This window comes from Aulonocara stuartgranti, assembly GCF_965226115.1.
Source record: "Aulonocara stuartgranti genome assembly, chromosome: 3".
Classification (NCBI taxonomy): domain Eukaryota; kingdom Metazoa; phylum Chordata; class Actinopteri; order Cichliformes; family Cichlidae; genus Aulonocara; species Aulonocara stuartgranti.
The window spans coordinates 9,651,196-9,666,096 of NC_138941.1; the positions used below are offsets into that span (position 1 = coordinate 9,651,196).

The 14,901-nt window shown below is 39.6% G+C and overlaps 1 protein-coding gene across 2 annotated transcripts in view; it reads right to left on the reverse strand.

Annotated features, from left to right (window-relative positions):
• LOC309702247 (uncharacterized protein) overlaps nt 1–14,452 on the reverse strand; it is an 81,291-nt gene extending 66,839 nt beyond the window's left edge. The window contains exons 1-3 of one of the 2 annotated variants that reach the window (XM_082526801.1): nt 14,359–14,452; nt 9,148–10,416; nt 7,781–8,822 (exon numbers count right to left, since the gene is read on the reverse strand). In XM_082526801.1, the coding sequence (XP_082382927.1) occupies nt 8,130–8,822; nt 9,148–10,416; nt 14,359–14,376 (1,980 nt within the window). In that variant the 5' untranslated portion in view covers nt 14,377–14,452 and the 3' untranslated portion in view covers nt 7,781–8,129. Of the gene's footprint in view, nt 1–7,780; nt 8,823–9,147; nt 10,417–14,358 lie in introns of those variants that run through there. The other variant, XM_082526802.1, reaches the window with a different exon arrangement.
• Nucleotides 14,453–14,901: the final 449 nt, after the last annotated feature.

Below are 14,901 nucleotides of genomic sequence, written 5' to 3' on the forward strand. Positions count from 1 at the left end.
TTGTACTATACTGCCCACTTCCTGATCTTATTGGATCTGTGTGTGAGGTTGGTGAAGGAAACACATGTTTACTGAGTGAGTCGCTGCCATTAGGAACTAGTTTTTATATCACAGCCTGGAAATCACACAGGACCATTTCTGCAAGTGAAAAGTCGTCATTGGAGGAAAATGATTATGTAGTTTGTGCGACTGAAGACTTGTCCCAACTACATGTGCTGCTGACCTTTGACCTTTCATTTAGGTGCACAGAGGAGTCTGTGGAAACATCCAGAACTGAGGCAGTGCTACAGATGCTTCAAATAAAGTGGTGTATTATCCATGTTTTCTATGGATCACATCCAGTATCCTGATCTAACGAGCCCCCTTTGTGTGGATTTTAGAGCCTCTGAATTTTGCTGCGTCTCATTTCAAGCACAAGAGCAAGAAGTGGATGAAGAAATGGGGCGAGTGGGGTCAGTGTGGTGCACGTCAGCTGTGCTCACACATGCTTTCACAAAGAACATGTGTGTTCATCGGCAGCATTAAGGTGCACTTTAGTCTTCATAATAATAAAGTATTCTGACTTTATTCTTCTGAATCCTCACAGTTATGTTGCAGCTCTGCTCTGCTTTAAGAAAATGTTCTACCAGGATGTTACTTTCCTAAACGTGTTCTCCAAATGTTCCCAAAGACTTTGTTCTAAGTAGTTCTACATGATGAAACATCCACACTAAGTTTAAGAAGGACACACAAACACCATCTGTCCTTTCATCATGTGTACAAATGTGTTCAGATGTCAAATGTACCGTGAATGGATGCAAATGTGGATCGTTCCAATAAAATGAGACAGTTTTGTAAGTGGATCCCAGTTTGAAGTTCATTAAAACCTATAAGAACATGTTATTCAAACCAATTTTATCCAACAGGAAGAAGCATCAGGGGAACAGGAAACATTCAAACATGTTTACTGTAAGAACTGCACAAAGGAAGGAAACACAATCCTACACACGAGCACTTTAAAATGGACATTTAGCTTTTCAAACATCAGGGAGCTGCAATAACAACACTGTGCCCATTCTGATCAGACTGAAAGATTTATAGAGATTTATCCATGTGCTGGAAAAGGATTTGATATCAACATAGATGCAGATTAGCAGGAGCATTTTCTTCATATTGATTTAGAGTTCAGTACCAGGAATATGTAGAATTAACATCTGTGTGCATGACGAGTGATGAAAATTCAAAGTCAGGCTTTCAAAGGATGTCAGAATTGGTGTCTCTATCTGTGACTGTCCCAGAGGAACCTACCTGAGGGATTATTACAGATCTGTCTATATAGAAAGACTTGCATTGATTCACAGTGTACAATTCTTTCTAATCTATTAACATCTTCCTCCAAATCCTGTTTCTGCTGTTTAATGACATATGTCTGAATACAGACAGTGGAAAAATGTCAGTCCTAGTTTTACTGGATCTCAGTGCAGCATTTGATACAGTTGACCACAACATATTACTCAAACGACTGGAGAACTGGACAGGTCTTTCAGGAACTGTACTAAACTGGTTCAAAACATACTTAGAAAACAGGAAATACTTTGTATCAATAGGTAACTTCACATCTGAGCAGACAAGTATCACATGTGGAGTTCCCCAAGGTTCCATCTGGGGACCCTTTCTGTTTAACATTTACATGCTCCCACTGGCACAGATTATAAAGAACAACAAAATAAACTGTCATAGCTATGCAGATGACACACAAATATATATCACAATGTCACCAGGAGACCAAGGCCCCGTACAATTTTCTCCAGCTAAACAAAAACAAAACTGAGGTAATAGTCTTTGGCGCCAAAGAAAAACGATTACAGGTCACCAGAGAACTTCAATCTATACATCTAAAAACCACAAACCAGGCGAGAAATGTGGGTGTAGTGATGGATGCAGACCTAAACTTAGAAAAACACATTAAGACAATAACAAAGTCAGCTTACTATCACCTCAAGAATATTTCAAGGATAAAAGATCTGATGTCTCAACAGGACCTGGAAAAACTAGTCCATGCATTCATCTTTAGTAGGCTTGACTACTGTAACAGCATCTTTACAGGTCTACCTAAAACATCAGTCAGACAACTACAGCTCATTCAGAACTCTGCTGCTCGAGTCCTCACTAAGACCAAAAAAGTGGACCACATCAGTCCAGCTCTGAGGTCTTTACACTGGCTGCCTGTCCGTCAGAGGATAGACTTTAAAGTTCTGATGCTGGTCTATAAAGCTCTGAATGGTTTAGGACCAAAATACATCAGTGACCTCCTGACCCAGTATGAACCTTCCAGATCCCTCAGGTCATCTGGATCCGGTCTTTTATCAGTTCCCAGAGTCAGAACCAGACACAGAGAAGCTGCATTCAGCTTTTATGCTCCTTATATCTGGAACAAACTCCCAGAAAGCCTCAGATCAGCTGAAACACTCAGTTTATTTAAATCCAGGTTGAAGACTCACCTGTTCTCAGCTGCATTTGAATAAAGCACCAAATCCACACTTTTAAGCTTAAATTTCAAAACTTACATTTAACTACTGATTTTATCTACTGTTCTGATTTTATCTGTTTTGATTTTATATACTGTTTTGTTTGTTTGTTTGTTAATTAGTTAGTTTGTTTGCTTGTTTTAATCAATTTTAAATCATGCTTTTTATTTGTTTTTGTTTCTAATGTCTCTGTAAAGCACTTTGAATCACCTTGTTGTTGAATTGTGCTATACAAATAAACTTGCCTTGCCTTGCCATCAGAAGGGCTCAAACCTCCTGCTGTTTCTACTGGACCATAAATTCTACTTTATGATCATCTTCAAAAATAAAAACGTGAGTTTATTTGTGAACTCTGTGAAATGCGTCTGATGTTTAGTTTGAACCAATCCTGTGTCAGCTGCAGCCACATCATTGCCACACATACAAATGGGTGCGTTCCTGTTTAGACCTGCTGGCTGTCAATGGGCTTCATTCCATTCCATAAAGCCAGCAAACATATACAGGCTGTGCAAATACAAACTTCTTTGGTGCATTTGATGACCTGCAGAGGAGAACAAGTCGGGCTTTTCAGCCCTAACACAACCTCTTTGTTCTCAATACTACAAAACCTTCAAAGGCTGATATGCAAGTTTGCATGAATCACCAACACAGTTGTATTTGTTTCTAGTATAATTATAAATAAGCTGATCAAATATCTGCTCACTGATTAGATCCTGTATCTATTACAGATGAACTGGATATCACAGCGCATGTTGTTAATCCGTCATATCAAACTAAACCGTGTTGCTGGTGTAAATATCCTCCAATAAAGTCAGATGAGGGCTACTGTTGCCAGGTAACGATGATGTCACACTGGATCTTCTGATCTTTAGCATCGTAGCGCTCGGAGTCTGATGTTGGCTCACGTGTTGTTAAACACCAACATGACGTTCTACTAGTCAAGGCCTCACCTTAACCCACTGATGCTGATCACACAGACCTACTAATAGAACTGTTTTATCAGGTTTATGCAGCGTCAGCATTAATGTCACATTTAATCAGACACATTTACATTACAAGCCCACTACAACCATATGAAACTCCAAAGTGTTCAAAATTAAATAAATAAATAAGTCATGATGAAATAAATATGTGAATAAATAAGACACAGATATGTAATGTGAGAATGATATTGTGAAATAATTGAACACATTTTGAAAAAAAGATCATTATTGTGAAATATATTGCATTCTGCTATATAAATTTACTTATTATTGTGAAATATTATTTCATGATCATTATTTTTCACAATAACAGAGATTATTCCTGAGCCATTTTATTTATTCCCAGCCGTTTTTAATCCAAATGTCCTTTTTTTCAAAGTCAGTCTTTATTTCAAAATCCCGTTTTTCCCAATGGCCTATTTATTTCATTATTATTACACATTATTTGACCACAAGCAATATTTTCTGGTTTGACGCCGTCTTTGTAGCCAGAAACCAGCTCTCTCCTCGGCTTCCTCCACTACACGCTTCCCCCACGCTGGTCTCCTCTGTCACTATAAAGGGGAGAGTCATGAGCTCCATCACCCTCACCTGTGCCGTCCAACGTCCCGCCACCAGCCTCCACTGCAGCAGGCCAGAGACCACACCCCTGCCACAATAAGTAAAAGTATATCCTTGCTGTACCCTTAATGCTAAATATGCTAAATTAACCACTCCCTTTGCCCCTTTGGGATTATTCTTATGCCACTGGGATGTTGACCTTTGACCTTCACATTAGAGAGATGGGCAGACATAATTAGTGTATGAATTTTAAAGTAACAGGTAATAAAGAGAGTGTAGCAAATGTAGTCAGGTTTATTACTCTGTATCACACATGAGTGCCCGAGGGAGGCGGGGCTGACTGGGGAGACACAGGAAACAGAGAGACAGGGCTGACTCGACATGAAACGATGAAACGTGGGACACGGGAACAGAAACTAAACACAGGCTGAAATGAACACTGAGGGAGGGAGAACTAAGATTACTGAGAGCCTGATAAATAAGAAGAACAAAAACCAAGAAAAACAAGAGTCAAAGAAAAGCAAAAACACAAAGCATTGGGCCAGGACCCACTGCTGTGACATTTATATGTGATAAAAACATTAAAAACTGCTCACATGTTGAAATCTTTCTACGTATACTTTAGGTTCAGCTCTCCAGCCTGGCATTTGGTTAAGCATGATTCAAACATTTGATTTTGTTTAACTGGTTTTAATTATAGTTACTTTTTGTGAACATTTGTTGCAGCATTTAAAAATACATCATTTATTTTCAAACTTTTATTTGATTTAGAGCATCATATTTGACCAACGTAAATGTTTTAATTTCATATAAAATAACTGAAACAGTGAACTAAATATCTGAAATCTTTCCTTCCTTAAAAGTTATAATCCTACTTAAGTTATAGTGCAAACGCTTAAGCAACAAATATACTTGATGCTAATTAATTAATATTTCCCTTTGATGTTGCAACTATGCGGTCACTTCTGTCTTTAAACAAAATAATATTTTCCAGTTACAGAAATCATAAAGTCCAAACTAAAGTGCTACTGTTGCTATATGCATTTTATATAAATCATGGATGATGGTCCTGACATGAAGGAAGAGAAAGTTACAGGTTGCATCCTTTGACTTTGTCTCCGTGCCTTTGGGCGATTTTCAGAAGGACAGATGTTTCTGTTCAATTCTTAAATCAATTTTTTCAAACACAAACACTATTTTAAAGCTTCTAGAGAGTAAAATATTAATGATAATTATAATAACAATAATAAAAACAAAAGCTCTCAGATCCATCAAACCAAGCAGCAGAAAGAACAATAACTGAAGAGAAAACTTTAACCTTGTAGACTTCATTATGTTCCAGCTGCTCTACATACGCTGTGACCTCGAACTTAAGCAGAGCGTAACGTATGTGCAGCTCAATAACTTCATAATCAGACCCTGTGGTATTTAGGCAGCAGAACAACTAAGAATAACAACTACAAATAATGTTTTTAGGTTTCTGTTGTACTGCAAGGTTCTGTACAGGAGAACCAAACCAAATATACGTCTCATTTACACCTGAGCACGAAGAGCCATCAACATTTAGCAAATTGAATCATCTTTGTTTAGATGCAAGAAGAATCATATAGAAATGAAAAAGTAGAAATAGAAATCCAGAGCAAAGATATCCTCTAATTCAGCGTAGCACATGTGCAGCTGCTGCGATTCACGTAAGCATTCGGCTCGTCGCTGTTGCAGATTTTTCTCTCGCTGTTCTGGCTCACAGCGCTGCAAACACAAAAATAACTAGAAAAATTTGCATTTCCTGCGAAAATGCTCTGTGGATGCCTTAACGCTGAAGATGTCTGCTGAAAAAAGCTGAAAAAATTGAAATTTACAAAAAAAAAAAAAAAAAAAAAAAAACCTGCCGTTAGCAGGATTTGACCCTGGCCCTCCTGGTCTAAGGGCGGTTATTTAGCTCACTGAGCCAAACTCTTTCTCACAAAGACGAGGTGGAGAGATTGCCAATTTTGTTGAAATGAGCAGAACCTGCTGAGAATTGTGCTGATAAGAGGTGAAAAGGCTGCAAATTTTGCAGAAAAGAGGTGAATAAGCAGAATTTCTGCAGAAACGAGGTGAAAATTCTGCTGAAAAGAGTTCAATCAGCAGAATTTCTGCTGAAAAGAGTTGAATCAACAGAAATTCTGCTGAAAAGAGGTTTTTGCTGAAAACAGCTGAAAAAGCTGGTATTTTTGCTGAAAAGTGGTGAAAAAACTTAAAATTCTAATGAAAAGGGGTCAAAAAGCTGATATTTGTGTTGAAGAGAGTTAAAAAATGTTTAACTGTTAACTGAAAGAATTGTTGCCATAAGCGGTATTTGAACCCGGGCCTCCCAGTCTGAGAACGGATGCTCATCTCACTGAGCTAAAACACAGGTCAACCTGGCAAGGAAAATCAGTGAGGCCACTGATGATATGGCAGAAATGGGCAAAAAATATTGCAAAAAAAATTCAATATCTCAAAAAGTATAGAAGTTATGAGCACCAAAAGTCATAGCCGGCATTAGCATAAAGATCAGAATTTTTTTAAAGTTTTAATGGCGAAAATCAGATGAAAAGTGTGGGAGTAGTTCCACGGCGAAAAGTGTACGGAAACACCCGGAATAATAAAGAACTAGAAAAATTTGCATTTCCTGCGAAAATGCTGTGTGGATGCCTCAACGCTGAAGATGTCTGCGGAAAAAAGCTGAAAAAGTTGAGAAAAAAAAAAAAAAAAACCTGCCCTGAGCGGGATTTGAATCTGGGGCTTCTGGTCTCAAGGTAGCTACTCATCTCACTGCACCAAGCTTTTTCTCACAAAGAAGAGGTGGAGAGACTGACAAGTGTGCTGAAATGAGCAGAAGCTGCAGAGAATTGTGGTGATAAGAGGTGAAAAGGCTGAAAACTTTGCAAATATCCCCAAAGGTGTGAAAGGGAGCTAATTAGTAAGAGTATTGTTACTCTCCGCAGGAGTAGTCCAGCAGTAGAAATCAGTCCAATAACAAGGTCTGTAACATCTAGCAGGGTGACAGAAAAACCCAGGGTAACTTCTAAGGAACTCAACGTCTCTCTCACATTGTGTTTTTTAAACATGCTTCCATTTGTCACTTCAGTCTTTACTCTGAAATACAGGAAGAGAAATCATGGCTGAAACAATTTCTCATGAAACCAGGGGTGTGGTCCAACAGTCAGTTTGGTGAGGAAGGTTCCTAACTGAGAGAAGTGACCCAGAAGTATCTGTGTAGCAGCCACAATGAATCAAGATCATGAGCTTTATTAACTGATCAAAGTCTCTTCTTACATCTTCTGTATCATTCAGTTTGCATTGGTAATGCCCATTATTGTAATGCTTTTTTAAGACCAGCAAAACTTTATTTCACTTTGGGTTAGCTGGGATAAGTGATGGATGGAGGGAATTTTACTTCAGCCACAGAAATCCTAAACAGGAAGGAGGAGCAGAGTTACAGTGGATCACTATCCAGCAGGGAAACAAGGTTTATTTCAATTTCTTGGCCATGAGTGAGATTTACTGAGTGGGCAAATTAGGGAGACGACACCATCAGATCCCGAGCCCTCCATGTGTTAATCAAGAGACGGCTGCTGTGCTACATCCATAAATAATGAATAAATTAGGAGCTAAAGCTGAAAGGACAGTTTATTTGTACCATCTTCACGTGAACACATTCAAGAACATCACAGATGAAGAAACATTAAAAACTTCCACACTACATAAAGCAAGAAAAATAGTTTTTCTTTCAGGTGGTTTCAGAAAAACAGAAACATCAAACATCTCCAAGACTCTCTTTGAAAGAACTAAAAACCTTTGTTCTCATGGTCCAATCATGAGTGAACTCCCCGATGAAGCCTTGTGTGCTAAAACATGTCAGAGTTTTAAAGGTTAAACATGAGTTTCCAAAACGTTTTGCTGGAGAACAATGAACTATTTGACTGAGTTTCAATCATTTACAGACGAGAAAAACCAGGACAGAGAAAAAAGGACAAAACTGACTCAGTAAAACAACAGAAAAGAAGATCCCATGTAGATCTGTATTATGTAGAAGTTCAGCCCAGCAACCAGTTCAGTTCAACACAAGTTTAAATGATTCTATCTGAACTCTGTGGAGCCTGATCTCAAGCTTTTTGAGTCTGACACAGAAACCAGAGGATCTTTCTGTGTCTTCAGATTCACTGTGATCCAGTGATGGGAGTGATTTCAGCCCTGAGTGATCGCACTGATGTTTGCACAGAGCAGACAATGAGGTGAATGTTTGGGCACATTGGTAACAGTGAAACAGTTTATTAGTAACGTGGGATCGTTTGTGTGCAGAGTATGAACTGAGATTCCTGAAGCTCTTGTCACACTGGTCACAGCTGTAGTTTCCTTCCATGTGTGCACGTTCATGAATGTTACGATTACCTGACTGTGAGAAGCTTCTCTCACAGTGTCTGCACTTGTGTGGTTTCTCTCCTGTGTGGACTCCTTTGTGTGTTTTAAGCTGACTTGCAGTGGTGAAGGATGACCCACACTGATCACAGAGGTGCTTTTTAACCCCACTGTGAATCAGTTCATGTTGTTTTAACTCACTTGTTGTGGTGAAGCTTCTCCCACATTCTTTGCAGTATTTCAGTTTGTCTCCAGTGTGTCTACGTTGATGTCTTTTTAGGGTCTTTTGCCGACTGAAAGTTTTTCCACAGAGGTCACAATGAAAGTCTTTCCCACCACCACAGTGATGACAGGGTTGAGAACTGGATCCATCTGTGTCGCTCTGCTTCTAAACAAAGACACAAAGACAGTGTAAGTCAGTCCTTCAACATTTGTATCCTGAACGTCACCTGAAATAAAGAGCATCTCTGCAGACGTCCAACTACATTTGACTGTTTCAGTTAACACACTCAGTTTACTGGGCTTCAATAACTACAATACTACCACCATAATACTACAGTAATACTAAAATCATAACTGAAAGGAAAATCTGAATAATCACTCAGAGCTGCTTTTCCATGCAGTAGAATTGCTAACATGCTAACACAGTTTAATGAGCAGAGTTGTTCCAAACAGTCAGGCTAAAATGACAAGATAACAATATAAATACATACCTCACAGTAGCTGCACTTGTAGAGTCTCTTTCTGGTGTGGATCTGTTGGTGTCGTCTCAGGTAACGTGGAGATTTAAAAGTCTTCTCACACAGCTCACATTGATAAGGTCTCTCCTCAGTGTGGGTAAACATGTGTCGTTGTAAGTCTGCGTCTGTTGTAAAGTATTTGCCACACTGTTCACAGCAGTACACATCATGTCTGGTGTGAATGCGTAGGTGTGTATTTCGGCTCCCTCTCCGGCTGAAAGTTTTTCCACAGACGTCACAGCTGTATGGCTTAATTCCAGAGTGGGTAACTAGATGACTCTGTAAGCTGCTACTGTGAGTAAAAGCTCTGCCACACTGATCACAGCTGTACGCTTTAACTCCACTGTGGATGAGTTGGTGTTGTTTTAGGGAACCCTTCAAGGAAAAAGACTTTCCACACAAGTCACAGCTGAACGGTCTCTCTCCAGTGTGGATGACCTGATGCTGTTTTAGTGAAGCCTTCTGTGTAAAACCCTTCCCACACTCGTCACAGCTGTATGGCTTAAATCCAGAGTGGGTAACTAGATGACTCTGTAAGCTGCTACTTTGAGTAAAAGCTCTGCCACACTGATCACAGCTGTACGCTTTAACTCCACTGTGGATGAGTTGGTGTTGTTTTAGGGAACCCTTCAAGGAAAAAGACTTTCCACACAAGTCACAGCTGAACGGTCTCTCTCCAGTGTGGATGACCTGATGCTGTTTTAGTGAAGCCTTCTGAGTAAAACCCTTCCCACACTCGTCACAGCTGTATGGCTTAAATCCAGAGTGGGTAACTAGATGACTCTGTAAGCTGCTACTGTGAGTAAAAGCTCTGCCACACTGATCACAGCTGTACGCTTTAACTCCACTGTGGATGAGTTGGTGTTGTTTTAGGGAACCCTTCAAGGAAAAAGACTTTCCACACTCGTCACAGCTGTATGGCTTAATTCCAGAGTGGGTAACTAGATGACTCTGTAAGTGGCTACTGTGAGTAAAAGCTCTCCCACACTGATCACAGCTGTACGCTTTAACTCCACTGTGGATGAGTTGGTGTGTTTTTAGGGAACGCTTCAAGGAAAAAGACTTTCCACACAAGTCACAGCTGAACGGTCTCTCTCCAGTGTGGATGACCTGATGCTGTTTTAGTTTAGCCTTCTCAGTAAAAGCCTTCCCACACTCGTCACAGGTGTGTTTTTTCTCTCCCTTTCTTCTGTGAGGTTTGTCGGCCTCCTGAGAGCGCTGACTTCTGGCTCCATGTTGGTCCTGCAGTGACAGAGATACAAACAGAGGCAGTGAGTGAAATGCAGTCGTGGAACAAACTCAACCTTCAAACTCCATTAACACTAGTTTTAAACCTGAAGGTGGAGCGTGGCACCAAACACCTTAAAGGTCTCTTATCCCCACCTGCTGGTAGTTCTAACACATTACATCCAACCTGCTGTTAAAGATAATTCATGACTGTTCAAACACTAAAATCATGCACACACACACACACACACACACACACACACACACACACACACACACACACATTATTTTATAATTTAGATTATTTTGTTGTTTCCTATGACATATTTCTATAATTTGTATAGATTTATACAGAATTATTCAGTGATAATAAATCCTATGTTTGTTTATTCTAAAGGAACCCCGTTAGCTTCCACAACAGATGTTGCTCGTCTTCCGTCAAATACTCACATAAAATATTACACAATAAAGTGGATTCAAGATATCCACATAATTTCACTCTTACATCCACAGTGAGGTTTCACAATTGTTCAAATATAAGCAATCAATAATAATAATAATAATATCAATAACATTGAGGCACATTACACAAATTTCAAAAACAAATCATGTCTTACAATATTTACAACAACTAAAAGCTCTGTAAATCGGCTTTTAAGTGTTCATTAAAGTTTTGAATAATTCTCTAATTTTTTAAGGCAACTTATTCCACTTAAAAGTTGCTCTAAATGTAACAGTTTTACAAAACGTTACTTTTAACTCGAGCATTTACTAAATTGCAGCTTGTTGAAAACTGTGTAATATGATGATGTATTTCATCTGGATACTGCAGCTGAGCAGAATAAATGTGGTGTGTTTAACAGAATTGCTTTCTTTAGAACTACAAGTAAGCCATAGAATATTTTAGCCTGTACAGGAAGCCAAGAAAGGTTATTATGCATTTGATCAATATTAGTATAGTATGAACATCTTCACACTAATCTGGACGCCTTATTCTGGACTAACTGAAGTCTGTTAAGATCTGTCTTATTAGCTGCTGACCAAATGATTGAACAATACTCCAGATGAGACATTACTAGTGCATTAATGACATCTTTCATAATGAAGAAGTGATACACAAAGAGCATTTCATAGCCATAGCTATGCCTTGTCGGCAGAGTTATGTGACATTAGTGATGTTTGTACTTTCAGCGTTAACTTGGTTTTAAAGCCTTTAAAATATACGCCGTTCAATAGTCGACCTTAATCTGACAGAGAATGTGATGATTTTGTGGATAATTAAAGTCAGTCATATATCCACAAACACAACAAGCTGAAAGTCAGTGATGCTGCTCGGTTTGCAGTCCTGAACATCACGGCACAAGCAGGATTCACTGCACTGTTAATGTTAGCTGTGTTATATTGCTGCCTCTGTTCGGTGGTGTCGAGCCAAACGCACTTTAACGTGTGTTTGAACGAGCTGACGGTTCACTCGTTAAGCTGAAAGAAAGATGCTTTAATCACAGCAGTCACACATGTGTCCACTGCACCATCTGGAACTCTTCTTGTTTACACTCGTAATAACACAAACACTAAACCCTGCTTCTCTGGTGCTGTTGTGTAGCAGTGTGTACACCTGAGACTGTCACCTGTCTGTCTGTCCTGCACTCTCTCTCTGTTTCTTTCTCTCTGATTGTGGAATAAAAGTATGAACATGTGTTTATAAGTTACACTTGTGTTTGAATCCTGCAGCTTATCACACATTTGATTTCCATGTGTGACGACTGCAAGTGTCCAGAGTGAGGACAGACTGAGGGAGCCACTGCTGCACATCATCTGTGAGGCTTTGCAGCCCTGATGATCCACCAGGACAAACTCAGCAGTGTGTGAGGAAGAGGAGGAGGAAGAGCCAGCAGCAGCTGACAGATGGAGAGAATAGACAGACTGTTCCCTGTTTGTGAAGGACTGCTAGGAAAGTTTAACATAACTGTCTGTGCTGAATCAGTCTTATTAGGTAATGTTCAAATAATGTGATCATCCCAGTGTTTCCAGTGTGGGAGAAAGTACTCAGAGTACTCAGGGCCTTCAAGTTACACACTATGAAAGGCAGCAACAAGTTTAATGGTCAGAAACCTAAAGTCTGTATCAGCAGCAGAATGGAGCTAAAAATAAATGTTGGTTTCAGTTCTATGAAGCTTTGAGTATTTTGGATCAGTAGCTGCTGTGTTTGTTGCATCATATTGCTGTAACTGTTTATATGCTTTATATATTCTGAGCTAAGTTGATCTATAGTGTTACATGATACACTCTCAGAAATAATATAAATATATATATATAAATAACTGTTAGTATCATGGTTGCTAGGCAACCTGGGCAGCGCGACGGAGGTTAGACGTCCCATTTCACGAACCTACGAGCCTCGCACTTCGGCCTTAGCGGTCTTTGAGTCTGCGGCCCTTGAGGACTTTAAAGCTGCAGAACCTGAATCGGGATACAGCCATGATGATCTCCAGCCTCGTGCTCGCCAACATTCTGACCTGAGTTAAGAAGACGATCACTGAAATGGTCTCAGCAGGTCCTTTGATGACAGCAATGAAATGCAGTGGTAAGGCTGCCACGATTAGTCGACTAGTCACGATTACGTCGACTATCAAAATCGTCGACGACTGATTTAATAGTCGACGCGTCGTTTGAAGCTTTGTAAGATCTCAAAAGCAGGAATAAGTAGCAGGATTTAAGAGTGTAATAACGGACTGAAACAGAAGATGGCAGCACTGCATGTACAAGGATGCCAGCTGCCGTTAAACCCCGAAGAAGAAGAAGCTCTGTCCCAGAATTCATAGCGCGGCCCAGCGCAGTTTCCAACAATAGCGGCAGCTAGTTAGTTTTAATATTACTCTTATTATTCTTTCTGGGTCACAAAATAAACGTTTAACATATTTTCAGGCGAGAATGTAGCTGTGTAAACCTCAAATATCGGCTCAGTTTATCAAGACATCACATATTTTCAAAAGCGCTCCGACGTTTTCGGAGAAGTCTGTTACCCACTAGCTCGATAGCTAGCCGGGGGCCATGAGAGCACCGGACTCCCGGCAGATCGTTTTCAAACCCACCGCCCTACTCAGGTTAAACATGATATATAAGTCACTTAGATAAACTTAAAAATGTTATTGTTTGGCTTTTTTCAGTATTTTATTTGTTCCTGAGTAATTCGGCTGAGTTTATTAAACTTCACCAAAACAATCTGCACATTTAATTAAAATTTAATAAACTACCATCTTGTCTTTATTTTTAGTTAGCACATACCTTAAACACTTAAAGCTGTAAGCTAATGATAGTTATATAAGAGCAGATGCTGCTGGTGCAATAAGCTGTACGTTTTACGTCCAATGGATGATGATCTGATTAGTCGACTAATCGCAAAAATAATCGGTGACTAGTCGACTATCAAAATAATCGTTTGTGGCAGCCCTATGCAGTGGTAAGGCGTTTTGGGGATTAAGTTCGTTTTCATGGCAAAGAAGGACGATGCAGTTCATCTGATTACTCCTCATAACATTCTGGAGTGCAGGCAAAATGCTATTATAAAAACTTAAGCAGCAACTTCTCCAGGTTCCAATATTTATGCAATTCTCAAACCTTTTGGCCACGACTGTATAACCTCTTCTGAAGTTTAGTGGATATTATACATGTTTATGCTCAGGATGTGTCGGCCAGTTTCCACTGGAAACGCCTTTTGGTTAAACTGTCAGCGAGGAATTTGCATTTGCACTGTTACATTTTTATAGAACTTTAATGCACATAAACAACAGCTGCTTGTTTCAGTGAAAATACATTGATGGGTTTTTAATAAAGTTGTGCAGCTGTAAAGTATTTTGTCTGGTGTCAATTCTATCGTCAGCTACATCGTTATGGCAAATGTTCAAATGTATATGGTGATAAATATCTTTGGTCATATGGTCCTGCTCTGTCTGTCACCTTCTGTGTTGAGCTCATTGTTTCCTCTGTAGTGGCTGAGCTGAGTCCAAGTAGCTGAAAATGTTCCTCTGCTGCTCCGTCAGACTCTCCTCCTCCTGCTGATCAGCTGGGACACAAAACAGATCTTTGTTAGGCTCCACACTGCACTGAAGAGTCAAAGTGTCTCATATGTTCATCTGACAAGTAAAAGAACACATTTTTGTTTCCCGAGGTGGGCAACTTGTTGGAAACAAACACAAAAGGTTTGAGCACTGATACCTGCCATTGCTGGCATTGAAAGATGCAACGCCAGCAATGTGGATTGTCAAGACTCAAACCAATCATCAAGCAAAGACAACAGGGATCATTTGTTTCTGTTTATTTAGCATTCACAGCATTTGTAGTTGCCTTCTGTGCAGGGGAAGTCCACGCACACTGTGTGGTACGGCCATCCGCAGAAGGTGCATTCAACCTCTGTAAGAGAAACGAGATTGTCTGAGACTGAAATGATATTCACTAAAGAAGTGGTGATTTGTAAAACTTCAAGTGTATGATAAGGTGAAA